This window comes from Eptatretus burgeri, chromosome 15, assembly GCF_056783735.1.
Source record: "Eptatretus burgeri isolate ZD-2024b chromosome 15, Ebu_testis_v1, whole genome shotgun sequence".
Lineage (NCBI taxonomy): Eukaryota > Metazoa > Chordata > Myxini > Myxiniformes > Myxinidae > Eptatretus > Eptatretus burgeri.
Genome location: NC_140975.1, coordinates 47798864 through 47822267, shown reverse-complemented (window position 1 = coordinate 47822267; position 23404 = coordinate 47798864). Strand labels below are relative to the sequence as shown.

The 23404-nt window shown below is 43.0% G+C and overlaps 1 protein-coding gene across 2 annotated transcripts in view; it reads right to left on the bottom strand.

The window, feature by feature from the left end:
* LOC147012126 (uncharacterized) overlaps positions 1 to 19418 on the bottom strand; it is a 146445-nt gene extending 127027 nt beyond the window's left edge. The window contains exons 1-2 of one of the 2 annotated variants that reach the window (XM_085858460.1): positions 17608 to 19418; positions 2110 to 2250 (exon numbers count right to left, since the gene is read on the bottom strand). In XM_085858460.1, the coding sequence (XP_085714586.1) occupies positions 2110 to 2250; positions 17608 to 18840 (1374 nt within the window). In that variant the 5' untranslated portion in view covers positions 18841 to 19418. The remainder of the gene's footprint in view (positions 1 to 2109; positions 2251 to 17607) is intronic. The other variant, XM_085858459.1, reaches the window with a different exon arrangement.
* Between the last annotated feature and the right edge of the window lie 3986 nt (positions 19419 to 23404).

Sequence of the window (23404 nt, the reverse complement as noted above, 5' to 3'; positions counted from 1 at the left end):
AGGAAGGGAATTTATTCACAGTAGAGCGACACAACGGCCTGCTCTTTGTAAAAGAGAAAATGTGATCTTAAACATTTGTGGTCTCTTTTGAAGAACAACAATGATCTGTGATGCATGAACTCCTGCTGGATTACGGTTTGCCTTCAATGAAGGTCCAGTAACAAACTGGGTACACCTTCGATTCTGAGTCATGATGGCATTTGGATGCAGCCAAACGGATCAATTATGGATGTTATGGCTGGACATAGGCCGAGTAATTCGAAAAATCAAACGTTCCCTTTGAATGACAAAATAGCGACTTCAACAGAGTTTGTTTTCATTCACGAGGATTCACAAGAACAGGAGGATGAGGACCAATAAATTCTCAGGAAATTTAACCTTGATCACTGGAATGTCCACTGTATACATGTACAGACATGCAAAAAATGGCTAATTTGTCTCAGCCGCACTGCTGAAAAGACAGCGCCCGGATTGGAGTGGGAGCGAGTGTGAAGACGTCAAGGTCTGAAAAGCCATATACAAGAGGCAAGCGAGAATGGCTGTCTCATGAGAACAGCATATCAAAGTCTACGCAAATGAAAGAGCTATTGTTGTGGAGCCAGGTATCGGCGGCGAGCACGACCGCTAGATGGAGCAGTAGAGTCGGCTCCACCGAACACCCGGAATCCAGATCATGCTTCTCGGAGAACTCCGAGAGGCACGGATCCCTTACAGGACAGTGGTCGCCAATACTTTGACGGCGTGAGGTAGGGTCCACTTGACGAACTCCAATTTACCTAAGTACTCACGCCGTCCAACTACCAGGGAAACCACACCCTCGGCCGACTCTGTCCGATCCGAGTCGCAGTAACGGCTCAGATCCGGCGTAACCGAGCGGAGTTACCAGAGCCGCGCCGGACCGAATGCACAATTTGCCACTTCCCAATTTCCCAACACACACCGTGCTAAACCAATGAAAAACACAGAAACGAGCTGAAACATTTAACAGGGGATTTATTTATAATTGGGGGGGGGAGGGAACACACAAAGAGCAGAGTTAAACCGACTATCGAGAAGAAATGCAAGTAATGTACAAGGCACTTAAACAATTGCTACTTATAGACTAGCCCCAAGGACACACACATACACACACAAATACCTAAAAGAAGATGGACCTCAATGGTCTTTATTGAAGGTTCCCAGCTCGAGGGAAGATGAGCTGGAAACCAGAGCTATCTTGGACCTTCCCGCCTCGTGCGGCCCTTGACGATCCGGCTTGGCGGGACTTGAACGTGCAACTCGATGCGGCTGCAAGCACCGGGTACAGAGGGCAGCGTCGGGCTCCAGCAAGTGGCGAGACCAGAGCCAGCGACGAGATGAGACCAGAAAACCAGATGACCGCGCCGTCCGGTCTATTTCTTCCCTCTTTTTTGTCGGGGGCGGGGGGGGGCGTGTCTCACCTCTCCGCACCCCTCATTCAACAGGGGAAATCGGTCGTCTCTCCATGATTGGTCGGGGGGGGGGGGCGTGTTGGGGCGTCTCGATCCCCTGTCCCCCGAGGAGGCTCTGCTTCTCTTGGAGCTCGCTCTGCGCCCATTGGCCGACCGGCGGCAAACTTGCTCGCATCTCCCTGATCGGTCAAGAGCCGCCATAAGGTCCCTCCTTGAACTCCGCCCACCGCGGGCGCTATAGCGTCGGGTTGAGGAAGCGAGGTGAAGGTGTGTTGTTGTTATAAGTGTAAAAATCCTATCTATAAAATAACCGCAACGCATGCACACTTAATTCCCATTAGACATAGGGGAAAGGGAGCCATCTATCCACATTTACTTATTGAAATAACTGAGCTATGGGAACCTAAATGTTGAGTGCTCATGGGTTCCAGATTCGTAACACTATATTCCTGGCTTGCTAGCTCATGGGAAGGGTGCACGTTGTTTGACAAATGTCTTCAACATTACAGGGGTTCACGTCTACAATCACCACCTCACCCACAGAGCAGAGTAGAATATCACAATTGTAGAAATGCTTTGGAAAAAGCAACAACCAGCATCACACAGGGAAACACACAAGTGCATGATCACAGGCAGAGGTGTACGCTCTCATCGTTACTGATGCCATTGGAGGACTTACCACGAGAGGAGAGCGTGTGCCGGGCACAGTGTTGGAGTTGTTGAGGTCTTCATGAACGCGGTCGAGAAGCCACAGTAAAAACTCCTGGGCATCCTGTTGTGAGCTGCCCCGAAATTGAGAGGCATAACGGGCCACCACGTGCTGCATAACACACGGAGGACTAAAATTAGTTTCGAGGCAAAATATTAAAAAAATATACAATTTCTGTTTATTGCACTATGTGTATATACTGTATATGACTATATGTATGTATGTATATATATATATATATATATATATATATATATATATATATATATATATATATGTAGTGCTTGTTGAAGTAGTTGCGGTAAACTCCTGACCTTTTGTGGTGACCTTTGACATACTGTAAAGCAACCAAGAAGGCCTAAACAAGGTAAGCACTATGCTGTATCAAATCCTTCCCAGAGTTCCTCCACAGCTATAAAGATGTTCACAAATGGTACACATATGAGAATCCCAATGCTACACACCCACTCAGCTACCAAACTGGTTTCATAGCTCACTGGCGAATCATCAACAACAGCGCAGACAGCAATGCATACCAATGAGGCTCCCAAGCATGTACCACACGTGCAAACGTCAAAAGCAGTTAATATGCAAATAGTAAAGAAAGACCAACACACATTTCTCACCTGTGATTGGAGGGAATAGCCAATCAGCTCTCACCGAATCAACTAATCTAGGTGATTTGGATAATATTAATAAATTAACACCTCTCATGCTCCTCCAGCCAAAACTGCTGTTATGTGTAAAGCAACCAAGAAGGCCTACCGAAGGCCTGCCTGCATGCATGTGCAAGGTAAGCACGATGCTGTATCAAACCCTTCCCAGGGTTCCTCCACAGCAATAAAGACATTAACAAATCGTATACACGAGCTGTGGAGGAACTCTGGGAAGGGTTTGGTACAGCATTGTGCTTACCTTGGGTAGGCCTTCTTGGTTGCTTTATGCAGAAATTTTGGCTGGAGGAGCATGGGAGGTGTTAAATTAAATATATATATATATATATATATATATATATATATATATATATATATATATATATATATATATATATACGCAATACTGAGCAGATGTGCAGAAAAAGACACGACTAACGACAGGGAAGATGAACGTTGGAGAAAGTGTAATGGTGCTAGGTGCACAGTGTATTCAATTTAAGCCTTTGTGACTGCATAGACTTATTTCCGGGGTTTTTAATTGGACATTGTGACCTTTGAAATACTGTGAACTTGATTGGCGAGTCATTGATAACGTTGGCGAGAATGTCAATTGTTGAAGATCCTTGTCATAAACCATTCATAGGAACGCTGCCAAGCTATATGTCCTTATAACAACAGTTTGAGCATGCACAATATCATCATGTTCATCTTTACAGATTAAAATTTCAATCAGAATGGAATAATTGTTTTATTTGTGCTCATTTGGATTTGCAACACAGATAGAATGCAGCTATCAGAAGCTAACGGAAAGTAGGTCGGCCTATTTGGTGTTTCCAGCTGAGCACCTTGCTCATGATGCTGGGATCACAGGTTCAAATCCCATAGACTGTGTTAATTTGGCCATTCTCTACTAATGTTACATACAAGTTCCTCCAAAAAAAAACAAAAAAAGACTGGAAGAGGGAAATAAAGAGAAAATTACATTTTCAATTTCATATTATCAGCAAGCGTTTCATCGTAGGTCACTGAAATAATTAAATATGAAAATGTTACAGAAGGAAAATATGTACTCATGCGGTGAAATGACAAAATAATGTATGGTTTACAGTAGATGTCCTGAATGAAACTTATTGATCATTCTTCCGTGCAATCCCGAATGAAACAAAAAATAAAATAAACAGCTTGTGTAATTCCAATGTAAGGCCAACATATCACCGCAGAACACATCCTCCCGTTTCGTACAAAACTCCACCAGTATAGCTGTGCTCCATGTGGCTTTTAATCTATTCTCCAAGTTAGGTTTACCACAACTACTTCAACAAGCCCTACTTATTCTCACCTTCTTGCGGGGTCGGCTGGAGAACATTTTTAACTCAAATCTTTTATGGACCAGGTTCAACAAAAGGTGATAGGAACTTGTAAAAAAAATTCAGGGTATTGGCAATGGTTATATAATCAGTTTTATCCTGATCACTCAATGGTAAAGGATCACTTTAAAATTCTCGTAACCGGATCCAAATCTTCACCAAAATCGAATCAATTAGTCCGTGTCACACAACCAACCTGTCGACCAAATTTCATCCGAATCCGTCCACAACTTTTTGAGATATCGTGCCCTATATCGTTTTTGGCCCTGTCTCTCAATGGTGAAGAATCACTTAGAAAAAACTCTCGGATCCAGATTTGGATCTTAACCAAAATCTAATCACTTCGTCCTCGTCACACAACCAACCTGCCCACCAAATTTCATCTGAATCTGTTTACAACATTTTGAGATATTCTGCACACAATCAAACAGACAGACCAGAGGTGAAAACATAACCTCTGAACCCCTTCGGTGGGTGGAGGTAAAAAGAAAAGGCATTTAAAGTCAAAAATATCCCAAAGTACTTAATGTGAATTCTGAGTGACCATAATGTATGCAAAGCATTTACTGTGACCAAACACATGAATGTGTAAAACCAGAGGTGACCACAGGAAAATGCATTGCAGGCCTCTGCACCTAATCGTCAATGCTCGAAGCTATCCTTCCAGCCTACAAGTTAGGTAACGGATCCAAAAAAAAAAAAAAGGGTACAGGCGATTCCCCTCAGAGGGTGACAGCGTGGTGTTGCTGAAAGACTTTCTTAAATGCATGTGCAGTTAAAGTGGAAATGGTCTCCCATTCCAAAAACAACAAAATAACACAAAACTGAGCAACATTCTAACAAGTGCCCTTGCGTATTAATATGAAGATTTAATCAGCTGTACTACAACAATCAGCTCCTTGTAAAAAATATTATTCATATTATTAGTCGTATTATCATTATTTCAGCCTGGTGTTGGCGCAGTGGTTAGGGTAGCGGCTTAGGATCCAAAAGGTCCTGAGTTCAAGCCCCGTTGGCCGCTTGAATTAATACACCAGGGGGTTGACTCAGCCTGTTATTCTTCCGAGGTCGGCGAAGTGAGTACCAGTGTACTGGGCCCGGTGTATGCCCCGGTTAGAATAGGTGTACCATATCGCTGTGTCGTAAAAGGCGACCAGGGTTGCGTCAGGAAGGGCATCTGGCGTAAAACCTGTGCCAAACCATTATGTGGATCATAACGGATGATCCGCTGTGGCGACCCCTAACGGGAGCAGCCGAAAGGAGAAGAAGAAGTAGTATTATCATTATTTAGCACCAAATCATTCCATTAAACCACCCTTACACGTACACTGAGATAATCACAGATCACATACTGCCAATCATTTTTGTTTTTTGTTTTTGCAGAACAGATGGATCCAGCAGAGAATGGGAACATAAAAAGCAATTCCCCATGTAATTTAAGAGCATGCAGTATGTGCCTTGTGGGTATATCCAAGGTAAACAGCTGTCCTTTCAGTTACAACCAACTTGCAAACAAATGCTCTGCAAGAGAAAATGGTGGGTTTGTTTTTCAACTGATTGTCTAATTTATCTCACCTCCTGACTGAATAACTGCCTTCATGCACAACTTTAATATTAGAGCCTTAGAGTAGCTGAGCCAACAGCATGATATGGTACAATAGAGCGAAAGATAGAAAAACAAATTAAATTCGACAGAGAACCAGAAAAAAATTGTCAGGTCAGTCAGGTTTCTTGAGTGCCACTGGTAACATGTAACCCAGTGCTACCTGCCGCATAGTCAGGTAGTTGGCGACTAAACTGACTACCCTCACTGGCTCGTCAGTGGGGAGGGTGATTGTGACACCCTGCAGGACTAAAAGCAATACCTGCCAAAGGGTGGATGAGCTCCTTTCGGGAGCCAACGGCCATCCAGGAAGGAGATGGTATCTCCGAAAAAAAACACCCATCGGGTTAGACCATTTTTTTTTAGGTCGTAGGTTGTAGACAGCAACTGCTCAGGGTAGCACTCCCGTTCTGACTTGGGAGCGTTACAGTGGTGCCCGGAACCATCTTACACTCTCCGTGTCAAGTTTCCTGGTCTTACTTTCTGTTTCTCATACTATAACTACCGGGCTAGGTTTAATCTCTCTTTCTTGCAAACAAACTTCACACACTTTTCTTACTCACTCATTTTCACTCCTCGCTTTACATTCTCTCTTTTATTTTAATTTATTTAAGGTCTGGCCTCGATGAGGACTATTTAGTCCGTGACTGGAGCCTTCAGCATTAAATAAAAAAACAAACAAACAAAAAAAAACAAGGCAAGTACTTCGATAAGATATGCTCAGGTATAAGTTTAGGTTTAAGAGTGAAAGCAAAGGAGAATGCAGTCCAACAATCATTTGGAATGTGCTGAGATTTGAGCCCACGCAGTATCAAAACCCAGACTTGCTGTCAAACAAGGACGCGCTTATCAGACTCAGTGGAATTGTGGTTAGAGCATCCACTCCGAGGACGTTTCATTTCAAACTGTCAGCAGTTTCATTCCAACCATGGCAGAGTCATTGCAAATATTTTAGAAATCATACGTACTGCTTCCTCACTTGACGCTGAACATTTGTGGATAGGAGAATGGGTAAAGCATGTAGGTTTGCATCCCATTCAGTGGGTCTCAGAAGACGGTGTCACCAACACCCAGAGTTGTGGCACTTCCCCCAAGGTCATTGGCTGGTTTTGTCTAATAGTCAGGTCCAATGTTCTCTAATGTCTCTGCCTGCATGCATGTGCATGATTCATGAAACAGCTCCTCCATGAGCCTCAGAACCTGGAAGAAAAATAGACAAATTAAAAACAAAAAACAGGGGCAATACCCCTGGGCACTCACCTGGTAGTGGCTGGATAAGAAAATCAGGGAACCACTGGTAGACATGGATGACCCACAAAATATATAATTGAGAAGAAAGTAAATACGTATGGATTTTTTTTAATGCCACTAACAAACTTTGGTACATCACTCATGGGCATAGACTCCTAGAGAGAAGGACTGGAACCTCACAATCTCGGGGTTTGTAACTTGAGTCTGAAGGATTAACTTGAGTCCGGGGCTAAATGACTTCTAGAAGGGCTAGAGACACGATCTCGGGATCCATATAGGGGTTTTTGAGGACGGAGAGTTCAATAGTTTCATTTTCAACACCATCTGAGGTCATCTTCAAGGTCAAAAGGTCATATTTCAAGGTCAAATTACTGAATTTTGGTATTTTTTGCCCGTTTTTGTGTCTAACTCATAGAGGAAAACTTTTGTAAAGTCTATGACAAAACATGACATTGTGCACCTACTGCACCTACTTGCTGGTTTATATCATCGTTAACTAATGTATGTTTTGTTTGTTTCTCTTTCAGAAACTGTCCAGCTGGTGATCTCACAGGACCTTTGTGTTGTTTCCTGCTTTGGTGATAATATGCCACGTCGTTGCAGCTGCTTTGGTTGTAGAGGAAACTATGATGGGACGCCTTATGTAAAGGTCATATCCTTCCCAAAAGATCCTGAGGAGAGGGAGAGATGGATATTGGCAATGCCAAATGAGAAAGAAAGCTTGAGGTGCTTAAAGGAGATATACATATATATTTGTGAGACATTTCAATTGTGATTGGGTGTCAGTTAGGGGTGGCAAACGACCCACAGAACCCCCATCAATATTTCCTGGAGTACCGAAATCAGCTTTGAAGCAGGTGACCTCAGCCTCACGCCTAACATCATCTTCTACATCAGAATCAAGAGCTAAGAAGATGCAGGCAGCTGATGAGGCTGCAGACAATATCCAAGATTTCGACCAATTCTGTGCTAAAATCAGCTCCTATTTTCCGGGCTTTAACATCATAAAAGACCAGGAAAACCTTTACCTATCAAGAACTGATGCTACTGGACAAACTGTCAAGCAGTTCTTTTATTTCCAACAAGTTCACTCACCTTTTGGATTTCTATTCTTGAATAGAGTTGAGAAAGATGGCATTGAGGTGCCCAAATGACTTTTTCCTTTGCAGAAGAACAGCCTGCTCTCAAAATGGTCCCAGATTAGATCCATAACTGACCAGGTAAACATCTATGAATGCACAAGCAAGGAAATTCTTCAGCTTGTAATAAGCCAGCTCTGTTGGATGACTGAGGCACACGAGCTTCCTCATTTCACCTTCCTTCTGTCGCAGCTGCATCTTATGTTCAAACCTCTTGATCGTCGCCGATTTGATACTGATACTATGATTTTCACAATGCAGCTTCACAACATATCACCCAGTGCATACAAAATGATTCGTCGATCCAGCTTAATCATTCTACCATCAACAAAAAAAGGTAAAACAGATGCTTGCTAGTAGTCAGCAGGACTCCAACCTCAAAACCTTGTTCGACCAGCTTAAACCACAGCAGCGTTTGGTCAATTTCATGTTTGACGAGGTAAAGCTGGTCGAGACATTGCGATTTTCTGGAGGGCATGTTGTAGGATATGCTCAAAATGCAGCAGCGGGTGGTGAACACAAAATGCTTGCTTCACATGCTATGGTTGTTGAAGTTGCCTGCCATTTCAGTGGTCCACGCTATATTCGACGCATTTTGCCCTGCAAAAAACTAACTGCCGATCAGCTGAAGGAACTCCTTATCGAAGCTGCATCAGCTGTAGTTGGTGCTGGCGGTACTGTGATTTCTTTGATATGTGACAATTGCAATACCAACCGCAGTGTTTATTCAAAACTTGGAGGACCAGAAAGTTGCCAAGTGCTGTCAATTCAAGAGCAATCTATGTTCTTAGTGTACGACTACGTGCACATCTTCAAAAATGTTCGCAACAACTGGATTACTGTTGATGGCAAGACATTCTCATTTGTCGTAGATGGTAATGAGTACAAAGATTATTGGAGTGATATTCAGAAGGTTTATGAGATTGACCAGGCTACTCCTATTTGCTTAACCAAGCTGACGCACACCGCTGTTTTCCCCAAGCCCCTTCAACGCCAGAGCGTACCATTGGTATGCCAAGTGTTCAATGACAAGACTGTCGCTGCTTTAAAGACCTTCAAGGATTCACTGGGCATCAGCGAAGGCACAATCATCCTCACCCGGATAATGAGTGAGTGGTTCAAGATGATGAACGTGAAAGACAGTCTCTCAGCTATCCATCTGCGCGACGAATCCAGACCGCCTTGGACAGCAGACTGTCCAAGTTTCACTAGGCTGGGGCAGGCCTGCCAAATTATATCTACCTGCGCATGGCAAGGAGGTGGTGGTCGTAAGCTGAAGCTAACTCAGCAAACTGCTGAAGCCTTAACTGTGTCCACACGTAATAATGTGGATGCTGCCAAATTGATTCTGGCAGAGAAAGACTTTGACTACGTTCTTCCTGCTATATTTGCAGATGAAGCCTTGGAAAAGTTTTTCGGCCAACCAAGGCAAAGAAGCGGTGGAAACTTCAACATTAACGTAGTTGACATTATGGCTGCAGCTAAAATTGTAAATTTGCAAACACTCATGAAGCATGACATTATGCCCAAATCTAGTTCTCGTGTGATTGATTGCGACAAGAACTGTACAACTTCCATAAATCCAGATGAGCGAAGTGAACTCATTGACGAGATCACGCCTCAAGACACTCAGGATCTCTTGGGGTCCTACGATGCCCTTAAGCATAAAGTCATTTATTTGGCAGGACACCTTGTTTATAAATATGGCGATAGCACTAGTATGGAGGAGATCATTGATGATGAAGATGGTGACGAGATGTCATCTGAGTTACTAGATAATTTGAATAGAGGTGGATTGAATGTGCCGACGATGTCAACCGTCTTTTTTGTACATAATGCCTATAATTTGTATGACAAGACTAAAATGTGTTGCCAATTTCATTTTGCTGAGCTGTTATCCTCTGTAGATGCACCTTTAGCTAGTAGTAATGCTGCATGTACTACTTTAGCTAACATTCCATTGAAAGCTCATGTCCTCAATGTAAGTGACAATGAAAAAGCTTTGGGATGCCTCAGGAGGCAAGAAAAGCTCTCCAACTGGTGATAGACATAGACATAGTTGTAATAGGCATAGTGTTGTGACATGCATATAATGTTTATGTAATACGATATATGACAATAAATATCAAAGTTTGACAGCTCTACACACTTGCATTTTATTAAAATCAGCCATCTCTCACCGTTTATGAGTTAGACACAAAAAAGGGGCAAAAAATACCAAAATTCAGTAATTTGACCTTGAAATATGGCCTTTTGACCTTGAAGATGACCTCAGGTGGTGTTGAAAATGACACTATTGAACTCGCCGTCCTCAAAAACCCCTATATGGATCCCGAGATCATGTCTCTAGCCCTTCTTGAAGTCATTTTAACCCTGGACTCAAGTTAATCCTTCAGACTCAAGTTACAAACCCCGAGCAGGGGAGGTTCCATCCTTCTCTATAGGAGTCAATGCTCACGGGTGATAAAGGTTGTGGTCAAGTTTCATTGAAATTGTGTGTGTGGTTTCAGAGAAGAAAGCAAATTCATATTTTGGGGGGCACCCCCCCCCCCGTACAACCCCTTAGACCCCAATATTTTTAATGTCGTGAACAAACTTTAGTACGTCACGGATGATGAAGGCGGTGGTCAAGTTTTATCAGAATTGTGTGTGTAGTTCCTGAGAAGAAAGCAAATATCTCTTTTGGGGTGGGGGGGGCTACCCCCTGTGTAAACTCCCTCCGTAGACCCCCCGTCAGACCCCAATATTTTTTAATGCCATGAAAAACTTTGGTACGTCATGAGTGATGAAGGTTGTGGTCAAGTTTCATCAAAATTGCATGTGCAATTTCTGAGAAGAAAGCAAATACCTATTTTGCTTTCTTCTCAAGCAACCCCCGTAGATCCACTTAGAGCACAATTTTCATGAACAAACTTTGGTACATACACGGTGGTGAATGTTGTGGTGAAGTTGCATCTAAATCAGATGTGTAGTTTCACAGAAGAAGTTGAAAGTATTTGTGGACGGAAGGACGGACGGAAGGACGGCGCGCCATCCCATAAGCTCCCTGGAACTACGTTCCAGGTGAGCTAACAAGCTCACTTTCTATCTGTGCAGAACTTACCAACCACTATTGCTAAAAGTATGTCCAGCCCATGGTTCCAACCTGCCCATCCACTGAACTCCCTTCATAAAGGTAAACTCTGGACTCATTACACTCCTTTACGAGAAATGTCGTAAAGGAGTTTCAACCCCATTTACCATACAGTGTACTGTAAATCAATTATGAATATTTGTCATTTGTGAAAAGAGTTTAGAGGGAATGAAATGAACAAAGCAGCTTCTCGTTCATAATTTTCCTGTTAAAAAAAAAATGCCCAAAAACAATCAGACACAGACACAGACACAGACACAGACACAGACACAGACACAGACACAGACACAGACACAGACACAGACACAGACACACTTCAACAGCAAATGTTAATTGTCAAGTCATAGCCTAAAAAACATAGAGAGGACAGTTATCATCTCGATCAAATTAAACCTCACAACCAATTATTTTTCATGCAAACAAGTACAATCAATTCTATATCAGCATCAATACTGTGCAAACATCCAAACGATGGGGCTGTTTATGTAATTTAATATAGAGGATTACATAATGGGGCTGTAATGTCGATCTGTCGACAAATCAAGAATGCATTAACTTCAGGACTATTCTGCAGATTCTCTAAAATGAGACACTTCTGCAACATTGGACAAAAGAGGAAAATCCAGGCAATGGATCCTTGGTCTATCTCTGGGTCACCTGCCCATTGGAATGCTGATCAAATAGGTCTGTCAATTGTAGCAAGGCATAAAATTGATGAGGAAAGCAATTGTTTTACCACTTTAAAAAAAACACATTATAATTATTTATAAAGTACCTCCAGTCATTTGTTCCTCTTTTCCTGCCAGTGGAACCAACTTCCCCATTCTCCTTAATCTCATCACTCTCTCCAGGTCTTCAAGACAGCTGTTCACCACCATCCCCAATCCAAAACCATGATCTTTTCGACACCCGTTACCCCCACCCCAATCCCTACTCGTTCCAAATTTCCAGTTTTCTCTCCTGAGAGTTTCCTTCTGTATCCATCTTGTCCACCCCATATATCCATCTTGTCCACCCTATCTCCTGACCCCCATTCCTCCCCCACTGCTTGGCAAACTCTGCCTCTATCTTAACTGTCAACTATCTGTTCATCTTGTCCTGATCTGTTCAGTGTACGCGTAAGCCCGGTGTCGGCTTAGTGGTTAGGGTGGCTAGCTTCGGATCTTAGGGTCCTGAGTTTGAGACACGTTGCCTGCTGAATTAACACCAGATGGGGTTGACTCAGCCTATCATCCTTCAGAGGTAAATAAAATAAGTAGCAGTGTAATGGTAGAGGGCACATCATCAGCGACACAGTCACGGTTCCAAGAAGTGATAACTACCCGGCAGCCAAGCTGCAAAATGCATGAACAGAACAGTGTACTTGTACTAGCTCTTCCACGAGCGTTGACGATGTATACAATATGTATATATATATATATATATATATATATATATATATACATACACATTTGTGCATACCTTGATCGTCGATTCCATGTGGATTAGAACTACACTGCAGAGTTTCCACCATACGATGACTATGGTATCTACAAGAGACAATCCGTAGTCTTTAAAGTTCTAGAAACAAGTTGGGTTTGAGTGCAACGTCCTTCATGTCTCAGTGCACTTGTAAATTTCCTTGAACTCTTACCCCATCGACACAACTTCCCATGGTGCTCCTTCGGGAACATACGCCTGGGCCCATCCAAAATTGTGTACAAATGGAAACAGAGTGGTAACACACCGGTTCGAGCACCTAATGGGATGCATTCATTATGCCCATATAGCCCTGCAAATTGCCAGCACCGATGCACTCGGTGTAAATGATCGCCAAATTGCAAACATATCCACAGGACATCATGTATAATTCATCAAGAAAGAATGCAATCTGCGAACCGAGTATACACGAGATTTTCCTCCAGCGTGAGCAATTTATCATCAGCGTCCAATGTCCACGCAGCTAACAAGCATCAAACGGTGCGCTTGGGGTTGCAATGAGTGCGAACGGGGGTAAAGCGAGGCGTGGGGTGATGAAACGAGTGTGGAAGTATTTAATCGAAGGAATAACGAGCGAGCGTGATCTCTAATCGGGCATTCCCGCGCACCACTACCCAAAAGGTACAGCACAATGTAGTTGCAATCAGAATTTTCACAAATTGATATTTACTTCACGTTTAAGAAGGTTACGGTAACTTTGACCTTGAATGCTTCATCAGCAGGAAAAAAAAAGAATTAAATAACGAGGTTTTAAATCAAGCCTGTGATGTATTTGGTACTTGACCTTTTGACCCAGCCCCGGTGGGGGGGGGGGGCGGCAGGGCCAAAAATAATACTGCTCTCCCACATTCTTGCTACCAAGTTTGGTGAATTTCTGCACAACCTTTGAGGAGGAGATGGCGTGATGGACGGATGTACATACAATTACAATGTCCCCCGGTAATATTTTGATGTGTGCTGTGTGGGGATAATAAAGAGGAATGAACAAAGATGAGTGTGTTCACCCCCCATCCCTATATACATATATAAACCTCTTTCTAGCCACTCATTTCAATGTTCAGTACCTACTTGGTGGCCTAGAAAGCTGAAATATTGCATACTGAGCGACTCGAAGCCAAAATCCCAGGAAAAATAAAATAAAATCACAAAACAATCGAAAAATTTCCATCAACGAAAATATCCTGAAATAAAAGTAGGCCGGTGCAAACTCGGTCTGCCTGCTCATTGTGAGTCACGTGACCCAAGACACTGGAGCTCACACTGGAACTGGTTGCTCGACAATGCCCAAGACGAGCCTCTTCCGCCTCTCATTTTATAACTTTTGTCGTATTTACATTAAAAAATTACAATAGCTGTCAACTTTTAAATAAAGAGCTCATTCTTGATCTCTAATTCTTGGTTTACTCGAGTTATTTAGCTGCTTACTGCAAGCACAATGGGCTTTTCAAACAGTCGAAGGAGACCAGACTTTATACATGAGAAAGGAAGCAATATTATAAATGATTCCTCTGCGTTTATGTCTCTGATCTAAGATGCACTTAATTATTGATACGCTTTAAATATTATAGCTAATTACTAAGTATTTAGCAATGTGTTTGTTACTAAGTAATCATAGAAACGACGGCACACTTTAAATATTGCACATTTAATTAGATTGCATTTTGGGTCACATGACTTGCCATGTTGTTGGTCATTGCTTGATTAAGTTAATTATGAACACAGAACATTTTCATTATTTTGACTTTTGCCTTGCATATCATTGTAACTGAGTACTGTTGAATATAAAAGTTATTTTACAATCCACTTCATCAAATATACATATATATATATATATATATATATATTTATATATATATATATAGATATATATATATATATATATATATATATATATATATATATATATATATATATATATATATATATATATATATATATATATAATACTGTCATGTATGTATATATGCCTGGTGTTGGCTTAATGGTTGGAGTTGTGGGCTTGGGATCCTAGATTCAAATCCTGCTCATCTGTTGAATAAATACCAGGTGGGGTTGACTCTGCCTGTCATCCTTCCGAGGTCGGCCAAATGAGTGCCAGCATGCCGATATCCTGCGTCGGAGTGGCGACCCGTTCAGGATTGTACCCAATAGCCCAGGAGACTGCTTTGGCAATACCAACACTCTGCGCAGAGTATGGTCCCAATGGATGGATGCGTTTATTATGTCTGCATGTACGATGCACCCGGGTCGTTGCTAGCAGTGTGGAAGCATGCTCCACTGGTCTTGGCTTGTATAATCATAACGCAGTTACAAGTGCCAAGTTACATGTGTAGCGAGACCAAATGATGTGGAGGATACATTTTCAATGAACAAGCAAGTTATGAAATGAATTACTGGTTGAAAAAAAATGAACTTGGGTTCCCATCGTGTGCTGCCTTTTTGGCTGCAGGTCGCATCATCGGTTAAGGGCTATGCCGCTGATGCAGTGCCCCTATTAGCAGTATAACTGGTGCTTATTTTGCCGACCTCGGAAGGATGACGGGCTGAGTCAAACCCTTGGTGTTAATTCAGTGTCGAATGGGGCTCAAACTCAGGACCCTAGGATCCCAAGCCACCACCCTAACCGCTAAGCCAACAGCAGGCTGTAACTTGTGTTAAAAAAAGAAAAATACAATAAATGATTGGGGGAATGACTACAGGTACAAAAACCCAGGGTCAAGATGATGTACAAGAATCACTGGATCAATTAAAAGAATGGGAGGTCGAGGTATTGGATGAATTAATAAACAGGTAAAAAGGCCTGAATGCCAAGAGTGCAAATGAGAATGGATGGATCAATGAGTGCAGCAAATGCAAAGTGAATGTGAAATAAAAACTAAAATGAGTGAAAGAATGACAGTGGGGGGGGGGGGTGGGGGAATGATTTGATTATTCCGAAAGCGACTGACTGAATGGACGGATGTATTGTGAATGAATTAATGAATTAATGAATTAAAAGAATAGAACATAAAACGAATGAAGGTAGGAATAACATATGAAATACAACAGAAAAGTGAATGAATGAAAAATGTAAAGCATCGAACAAAGGCGAATGAAAGTTGGAATGACATGTGAAATACAATAAAAATGTGAATGAATGAATTAATGAATGAAAAGCATAGAACATAAAACGAATGAAGGTAGGAATAACATATGAAATACAACAGAAAAGTAAATGAATGAAAAATGCAATGTATCGAACAAAAACGAATGAAAGTCAGAATGACATGTGAATGAATGAATTAATGAATGAAGAGATAGAACATAAAACGAATGAAGGTAGAAATAACATGAAATACAACAGAACAGTGAATGAATGAATGAATGCATTAATGAAAAGTATAGAACATAAAACGAATGAAGGTAAAAATAACATGAAATACAACAGAACAGTGAATGAATGAATGCATTAATTAATGAAAAGTATGGAACATAAAACGAATGAAAGTCGGAATGACATGTGAAATACAATAGAAATGTGAATGAATGAATGAAAAGTATAGAACATAAAACGAATGAAGGTAGAAATAACATGAAATACAACAGAACAGTGAATGAATGAATGCATTAATTAATGAAAAGTATGGAACATAAAACGAATGAAAGTCGGAATGACGTGAAATAAAATAGAAATGTGAATGAATGAATTAATGAATGAAAAGATAGAACATAAAACGAATGAAGGTAGAAATAACATGAAATACAACAGAACAGTGAATGAATGAATGAATGCATTAATTAATGAAAAGTATAGAACATAAAACGAATGAAGGTAAAAATAACATGAAATACAACAGAACAGTGAATGAATGAATGAATGAATGAATGCATTAATTAATGAAAAGTATCGAACATAAAACGAATGAAAGTCGGAATGACATGTGAAATACAATAGAAATGTGAATGAATGAATGAAAAGTATAGAACATAAAACGAATGAAGGTAGAAATAACATGAAATACAACAGAACAGTGAATGAATGAATGAATGAATGCATTAATTAATGAAAAGTATGGAACATAAAACGAATGAAGGTAAAAATAACATGAAATACAACAGAACAGTGAATGAATGAATGAATGAATGCATTAATTAATGAAAAGTATGGAACATAAAACGAATGAAGGTAAAAATAACATGAAATACAACAGAACAGTGAATGAATGAATGAATGCATTAATTAATGAAAAGTATAGAACATAAAATGAATGAAGGTAAAAATAACATGAAATACAACAGAACAGTGAATGAATGAATGAATGAATGCATTAATTAATGAAAAGTATGGAACATAAAACGAATGAAAGTCGGAATGACATGTGAAATACAATAGAAATGTGAATGAATGAATGAAAAGTATAGAACATAAAACGAATGAAGGTAGAAATAACATGAAATACAACAGAACAGTGAATGAATGAATGAATGAATGCATTAATTAATGAAAAGTATCGAACATAAAACGAATGAAAGTCGGAATGACATGTGAAATACAATAGAAATGTGAATGAATGAGTATCAAGTGTATAGGAAGAGGAGCGGAGAAGGAATGTCGAAAGAATGAGAGATGAATGTGGGGATTGAATGAATAAGAGCAAGATGACCCGAGTGAATAAAAGATTACATGATGAAGAAAGATCAAAATTAGTAAATGAAGAGTTAACTGAAGGAGGGTTGTCCATCATAAAGGGGTTTAAATTGCCAAAGTTGAAACAAACTGATGGAATGAATAAATAAATGAATATGAATGAATGAACGAATAAGTTAATGTATGAATAAATGAATCGCACATCCAAACGACCTTGAAATCGCTGGAAAGTTGCGGAGTGTACTCCAGGGTCCAGAGCGCCCGGACGAGGGTGGCCAACTGCTCGGTCACCTCGCCGTGTGGTCTCGGTGGCCGTGGAGTCCCGTTGGTCGACGCGGCCACAGAGAAGGAGGACGAGGAAGAGGACGTGGCCCGTAAGGATGGCGCCTGGAGGAGCACTTGCGCCTGGAGGAGCGGCGAGTCCGGTGGAGAGTCCGCTCTGAGATCCGCCTTGTACTGACCGAGACCCAGGAATTCGGCCAGGAGATCGGTGTTGCTCAGGCACTGCAGCACCGCGTTCATGAAGCACGTGTTTCCATGGTTACGCAGACCGGAGACTCCGGGAACAGCACGTTCGGCCGCGCAGCTCGAGCCGGATCTGGAACCCGAGGCGGGAGCAGGAGACGCAGAACGAGCGAGGGCGGAACCCGAGGCGGAACGCAGGCTCGTCCTGTCGGTCCTGTCGGCCTTCCCGAGTCGGAAGGATGCGAATCCTCCATCGTCCTCGGATTCCGCGCCGACGCTGCAGCTCTCAGAACAGTCCGTCGGACCGGGATTCAGGCTGTTCGTGGTGGCGGTGGTTGTGGTGGTTGTGGAGGTTGTAGAGGTTGTGATGGTCGTGTCGACGGCGCTCACGGCAGCGCCGTCCGTAACGTTCGTACCTTGGTGACGATGTCCGATCTGCTCATGAGGACCGGAAAGGTTGGCCAAGGTGGACAAGGTCTTCAACATCCGAGACACGAGACTTCCCAGGTGTTTGAGCGGGCGGCGCTTCAAGGACTTCTTCCGTTTATGGCCGTCTCTCGCGGAGACCACGCACGACGTCTTGGAGGTGGTGCTCCCGCCCGGGAAGCTGCGCACAGGACTGGCGTCCACGAGCTTCAGTTCGGCCTCAAAATCGTCATCGATGTCTTCGGCTTCCGCGAGCGTCACAACGGCGGGAATCAGCAACATGCCGGGCTCGAGACCCTCTGCACCGAGTCTTTCTCCTTGTCGCCCATTTTCTCCATCAACGGCTCCGGAGCGCCGGCGCCCCGTCCTTCGCTCGCCATCCCTCCCTCTGCTTCCTTCTTCCCTGGATCCGCGATCACCTCCCCCGACATCTTCCGCCTCCGCCACCGTCGCGGCTGCCGCGTCCCGGCCCCGACCGTCCGGCTCTGTGTGACGGTCCCGATCTGGAATTGTTGAGCCGAGCGCGCAACGGACCGGCCGCGGCGCGCGCCGCATGGCGATGACACACGAGACGTAACGCGGCGCGCGCCGGAGGGCACGCTCCACGGCCCCGCCCACTCCTTCGTCATCGCCACGCCCATTCCTTCGTCATCGCCACGCCTTCTCGCTGGTTTTTTTTGCTCCCATTCCATACATTTCTTTGCCTCGAAATTACAATACAGTAGCGTACAATATTCCGTTCGGTTAAAAAAAAAACTCAATCGTGTCCTCTTTCTTTCTCATTCGTTCTTTCTTTCTCAGGTTACACCATTCAGTATTTTATTGCCTTGTGGATTTTTTTGTTTGCCGACGTAGACGGAGCTCGAAACAGCAGCCAATGGAATGACGTAATGACAGCGCTCCACATGACGTAATGACAGCGCTCCACATGACGTAATGACAGCGCTCCGCATGACGTAATGACAGCTCAAGCTGTTTCATCACCACGTTCATCCTCGCAGACAGGGATACGCGATTATTACTGCTGTCGGCGACTGGCCGCGATTAAATTAATGATTTCAATGAATTAAATGCTTCGAAAAAACATTTTTCTTTTGCGGAAGCATTTTTCGTCTCGTACCCCGAGTCTCTCAACGCCTCAGGCGCCCCCAGATCAGTGCTGCCCCGCCCCCATTATAACGCTCCGCAGCTGATGAACCCCCAACGGGAGATTGGCCAGGTTACATAATTACCGAGCTAATTGTGTTTCGATTGATCTGATATTGTTCGATCTGTGTGTCAGGTTTGTTACCTCTGCCACCGAAGGTGAAGGAGGTTATGTTTTCACCCCTTTCTGTGTGTTGGGTAGTCGATCTCGTCGAAAAAAAAAATTATCAAAAAAAAAATTTATGAAAATTGTTCTACCCTCATCGATATATTAATACTGAAGGACCAATTTTGTGCTCCTCCTCGCGGTCGCGTCACGTTTTTCTCGGAACTGTGACCTGGACTTAAAGAAACATGCTACCTGTAAGAGTGCATCGCACATAGTGGCAAAAGTCAAACTTCAACTCTGAAGCAGAATAAACACTTTTCGTTTTACATTCGTTTACATGGCGACGTGTGACGTCACCGCTGAGAGGCGTCAGGACGTCATGGCATCATCGGTCATTCGCTGACGTCATTACGTCTGTCGTCGACAGACCGTGACCACTGAGAGGTGTAATTCCACTCCTTGAAAATAGCGTCTGCAATGTAAAACCCTCTTCTGCACATGCTGACTACCTCAGAATGTGAATTTCACACAAAAATGTAACAAGAAACATTGTATCTTCTATATATTAATACTGAAGGACCAATTTTGTGCTCCTCCTCGCGGTCGCGTCACGTTTTTCTCGGTACTGTGACCTGGGCTGAAAGAGACTTCGTACCTGTAAGAGTGCATCGCACATAGTGGCAAGCGTCAACTTTCAATTCTGAAGCAGAATAAACACTTTTCGTTGAGACGGGGGCGAGGAGTGAAGAGGCGGGGGTGGGGGATGAAGAGACGGAGGGAGGGAGTGAAGAGGCGGGGGTGGGGGATGAAGAGACGGAGGCAGGGAGTGAAGAGGCGGGGGTGGGGGATGAAGAGACGGGGGCAGGGAGTGAAGAGGCGGGGGGCAAGGTAAGCAAATTTTTGGGCGGGGGTAAGCAAATTGAAAGCGGGAGATGGGGGGAATGGGGCGGGGGTTGAGTGGGCGGGGCTGGGGTGAATTAGGCGGGGTTGAGTGTGAGGGGGTGGACAGGGGGCGGAGGCCCAGGGGAAAGTGGGGCGGGGAATCAAGAGATGGGGGGCGGGGAGTGAAGAGGTGGTGGCGGGGCTGGGTAATTAAATTTTTGGGCGGGGGTAAGCAAATTGAAGGCGGGGGGTGGGAGGCGGGGGGGAATGCGGCAGGGGCGGAGGATGAGTAGGAGGGGGCAAGCCCGCCCTATCCAGTCCATGTCCCTCGAGTGTGGGTGAGCAGGTGAGGGTGGATGAATGAACGGAATCCGTCTGTGATGGGGTTTCGGCTAGTTATATATCAGTATTTCCGTCGATATGTTTGTTGGGTAGTCGATCTCGTCGAAAAAAAAAAAATTTATCAAAAAAAAATTTTTTTGAAATTTGTTCTACCCTGATTATCAGTATTTCCGTCGATATGTTTCTCTGTCTGTTGGGTAGTCGATCTAGTCGAAAAAATAATTTTCAAAAAAAACATTTTTTGAAATTTGTTCTACCCTGATTATCACTTTTTCCGTCGATATGTTTGTCTGTCCATCTGTTCGATCCAGTGCTCCGTTAATACAATGGCGATTTCGATGAAACTTGGTTGGTAGGTTCATACCATGACCTAGTTGTGTGCAAATGAGAACCGTTGCTATGGACACCACCGTTGCCTAGCAACGGGACTTTGAAATTTTAGAAAAATCATAAAAAATTTATTTTTTCGAAAATCAAAAATCGGCCCACGAGCGACTGTGGGCAGTACATTCAGCCATATTGTCAAAAATTTCTCGCCGGATCCTATGAAAACTGTCAGAGAAGATAGACTTTGAATGAACCCTGGTCGAAAACAATAAAAAAACGAAGTTCGTTATATCTCAGAGACTATGAGTCAGATATACATGAAACTGGTATGGTAGGTTCATGGTATGTCCTAGTTATGTGTGAGAAAGAACCGTTGCTATGGACCCCTCTGTTGCCCAGCAACGGCCGAAAAACCTCTAAATATGGGGGTATTTTAACGAAAAACAATCTGCAGCATTAACCCTTGAAGCTAGAATCATGAATTTTCTTGTGCTTAATCCTCATGTCATTCCCCATCGAACAGGCTCATTGCGTCAGGTTCTATTGGGTAGTCGACTCCCCATGTCCACCTATCGGCTTGTCTGTTTGTTTGTGTTTGTTTACCCTGGAGCAGCCATACCGTTTCAGCGATCATGACCAAACTGGGTACAGATGTCGGCCATGGTCCAACTTAGACACTTGTCGTTTTTGGTGAATCTAGGTCAAAGGTCAAGGTCAAGGTCACCGAAAAGCCGAAATTCTTATTTTCGCAATAACGTCCGCGAAAATGGTCGTATCAACTTCAAACCAAATCCAAAATGTGCATCTTCCAATTCTGCATCCAACCATATATCTCATTGGGGTGTCACACCAACACCCTTCTTTGCGGTCGGGGGTCCAATGCCAGGAGGGGTCGGGTCAGAACTTACAAATTGCGATAAAACGCCATTTCAAGTCCGATTGACTTCCAAGTTATAATCATGACCAAACTAAGTGCTATAACGCATTAAACAGGAGCACTATCGACTTATAAGAACCAAATTGATTTCCAGGTTTTTGTTTTTTCAGAGATCATGGAGATATGACGAAGTTATTCCGGCAATTCCTTGCTCAACGAGTAATTTCATTTGGTGGTCGATCTATCTACCCTTATTGTCAGGTTTTCCGTCGTTGTCTGTTGGGTAGTCGATCTAGTCCATAAAAAAAATTCAATTTTTATTTTTTTGACATTTGTTCTACCCTTATTATCAATATTTAAAATGGCAATTTCAGTTAATACAATGACGATTTTGATGAAACTTGCTTGGTAGGTTCATACCATGACCTAGTTGTGTGCAAATGAGAACCGTTGCTATGGACACCACCGTTGCCTAGCAACGGGACTTTGAAATTTTAGAAAAATCATAAAAAAATTATTTTTTCGAAAATCAAAAATCGGGCCACGAGGAATTGTGGCCAGTACATTCAGCCATATTGTCAAAAATTTCCAGCCGGATTATATGAAAACTGTCGGAGAAGATAGACTTTGAATGAACCCTGGTCGAAAACAATAAAAAAACGAAGTTCGTTATATCTCAGAGACTATGAGTCAGATATACATGAAACTGGTATGGTGGCTTCATGGTATGTCCTAGTTATGTGTGAGAAAGAACCGTTGCTCTGGACACCTCCGTTGCCTAGCAACGGCCAATAAACCTCTAAATGTGGGGGTATTTTAACGAAAAAACAATCTGCAGCATTAACCCTTGAAGCTAGAATCATGAATTTTGTTGTGCTTAATCCTCAGGTCATTCCCCCATCGAACGGGCCCATCGCGTCAGGTTCTATTGGGTAGTCGACCACCCATGTCTGCCTACCGGCTTGTTTGTTTGTTTGTGTACAGGATATCTCAAAAAGTTGTGGACGGATTCGGCTGAAACTTTGTGGACAGGTTGGGTATCTGACCATGACGAATTGATTCGATTTTGGTGAAATTCCAAATCCGGATCTGGATAGGATAATTGTTTAATTTTTAAGTGATTCTTCACCATTGAGAGATAGGGCTAAACCGATGTAGTACTGCATGGCATGATATTTCAAAAATGTATTGGGCCCGATATGTTCTCGTGGATCAGGCTTTACCTGGCGGAGGTATGTGCTCTACAGAATGCTCTTCTAGTTATACAATGAGGTCATTGTAATTTCAGGAGGTGCAACAGAGCCCTGCCAGGTCTCAAAGTGTGGTGTGTGTGTGTGTGTGTGTGTGTGTGTGTGTGTGTGTGTGTGTGTGTGTGTGTGTGTGTGTGTGTGTGTGTGTTTGTGTGTGTGGTATGTGTGAGTGTGTGCACGCCTTCA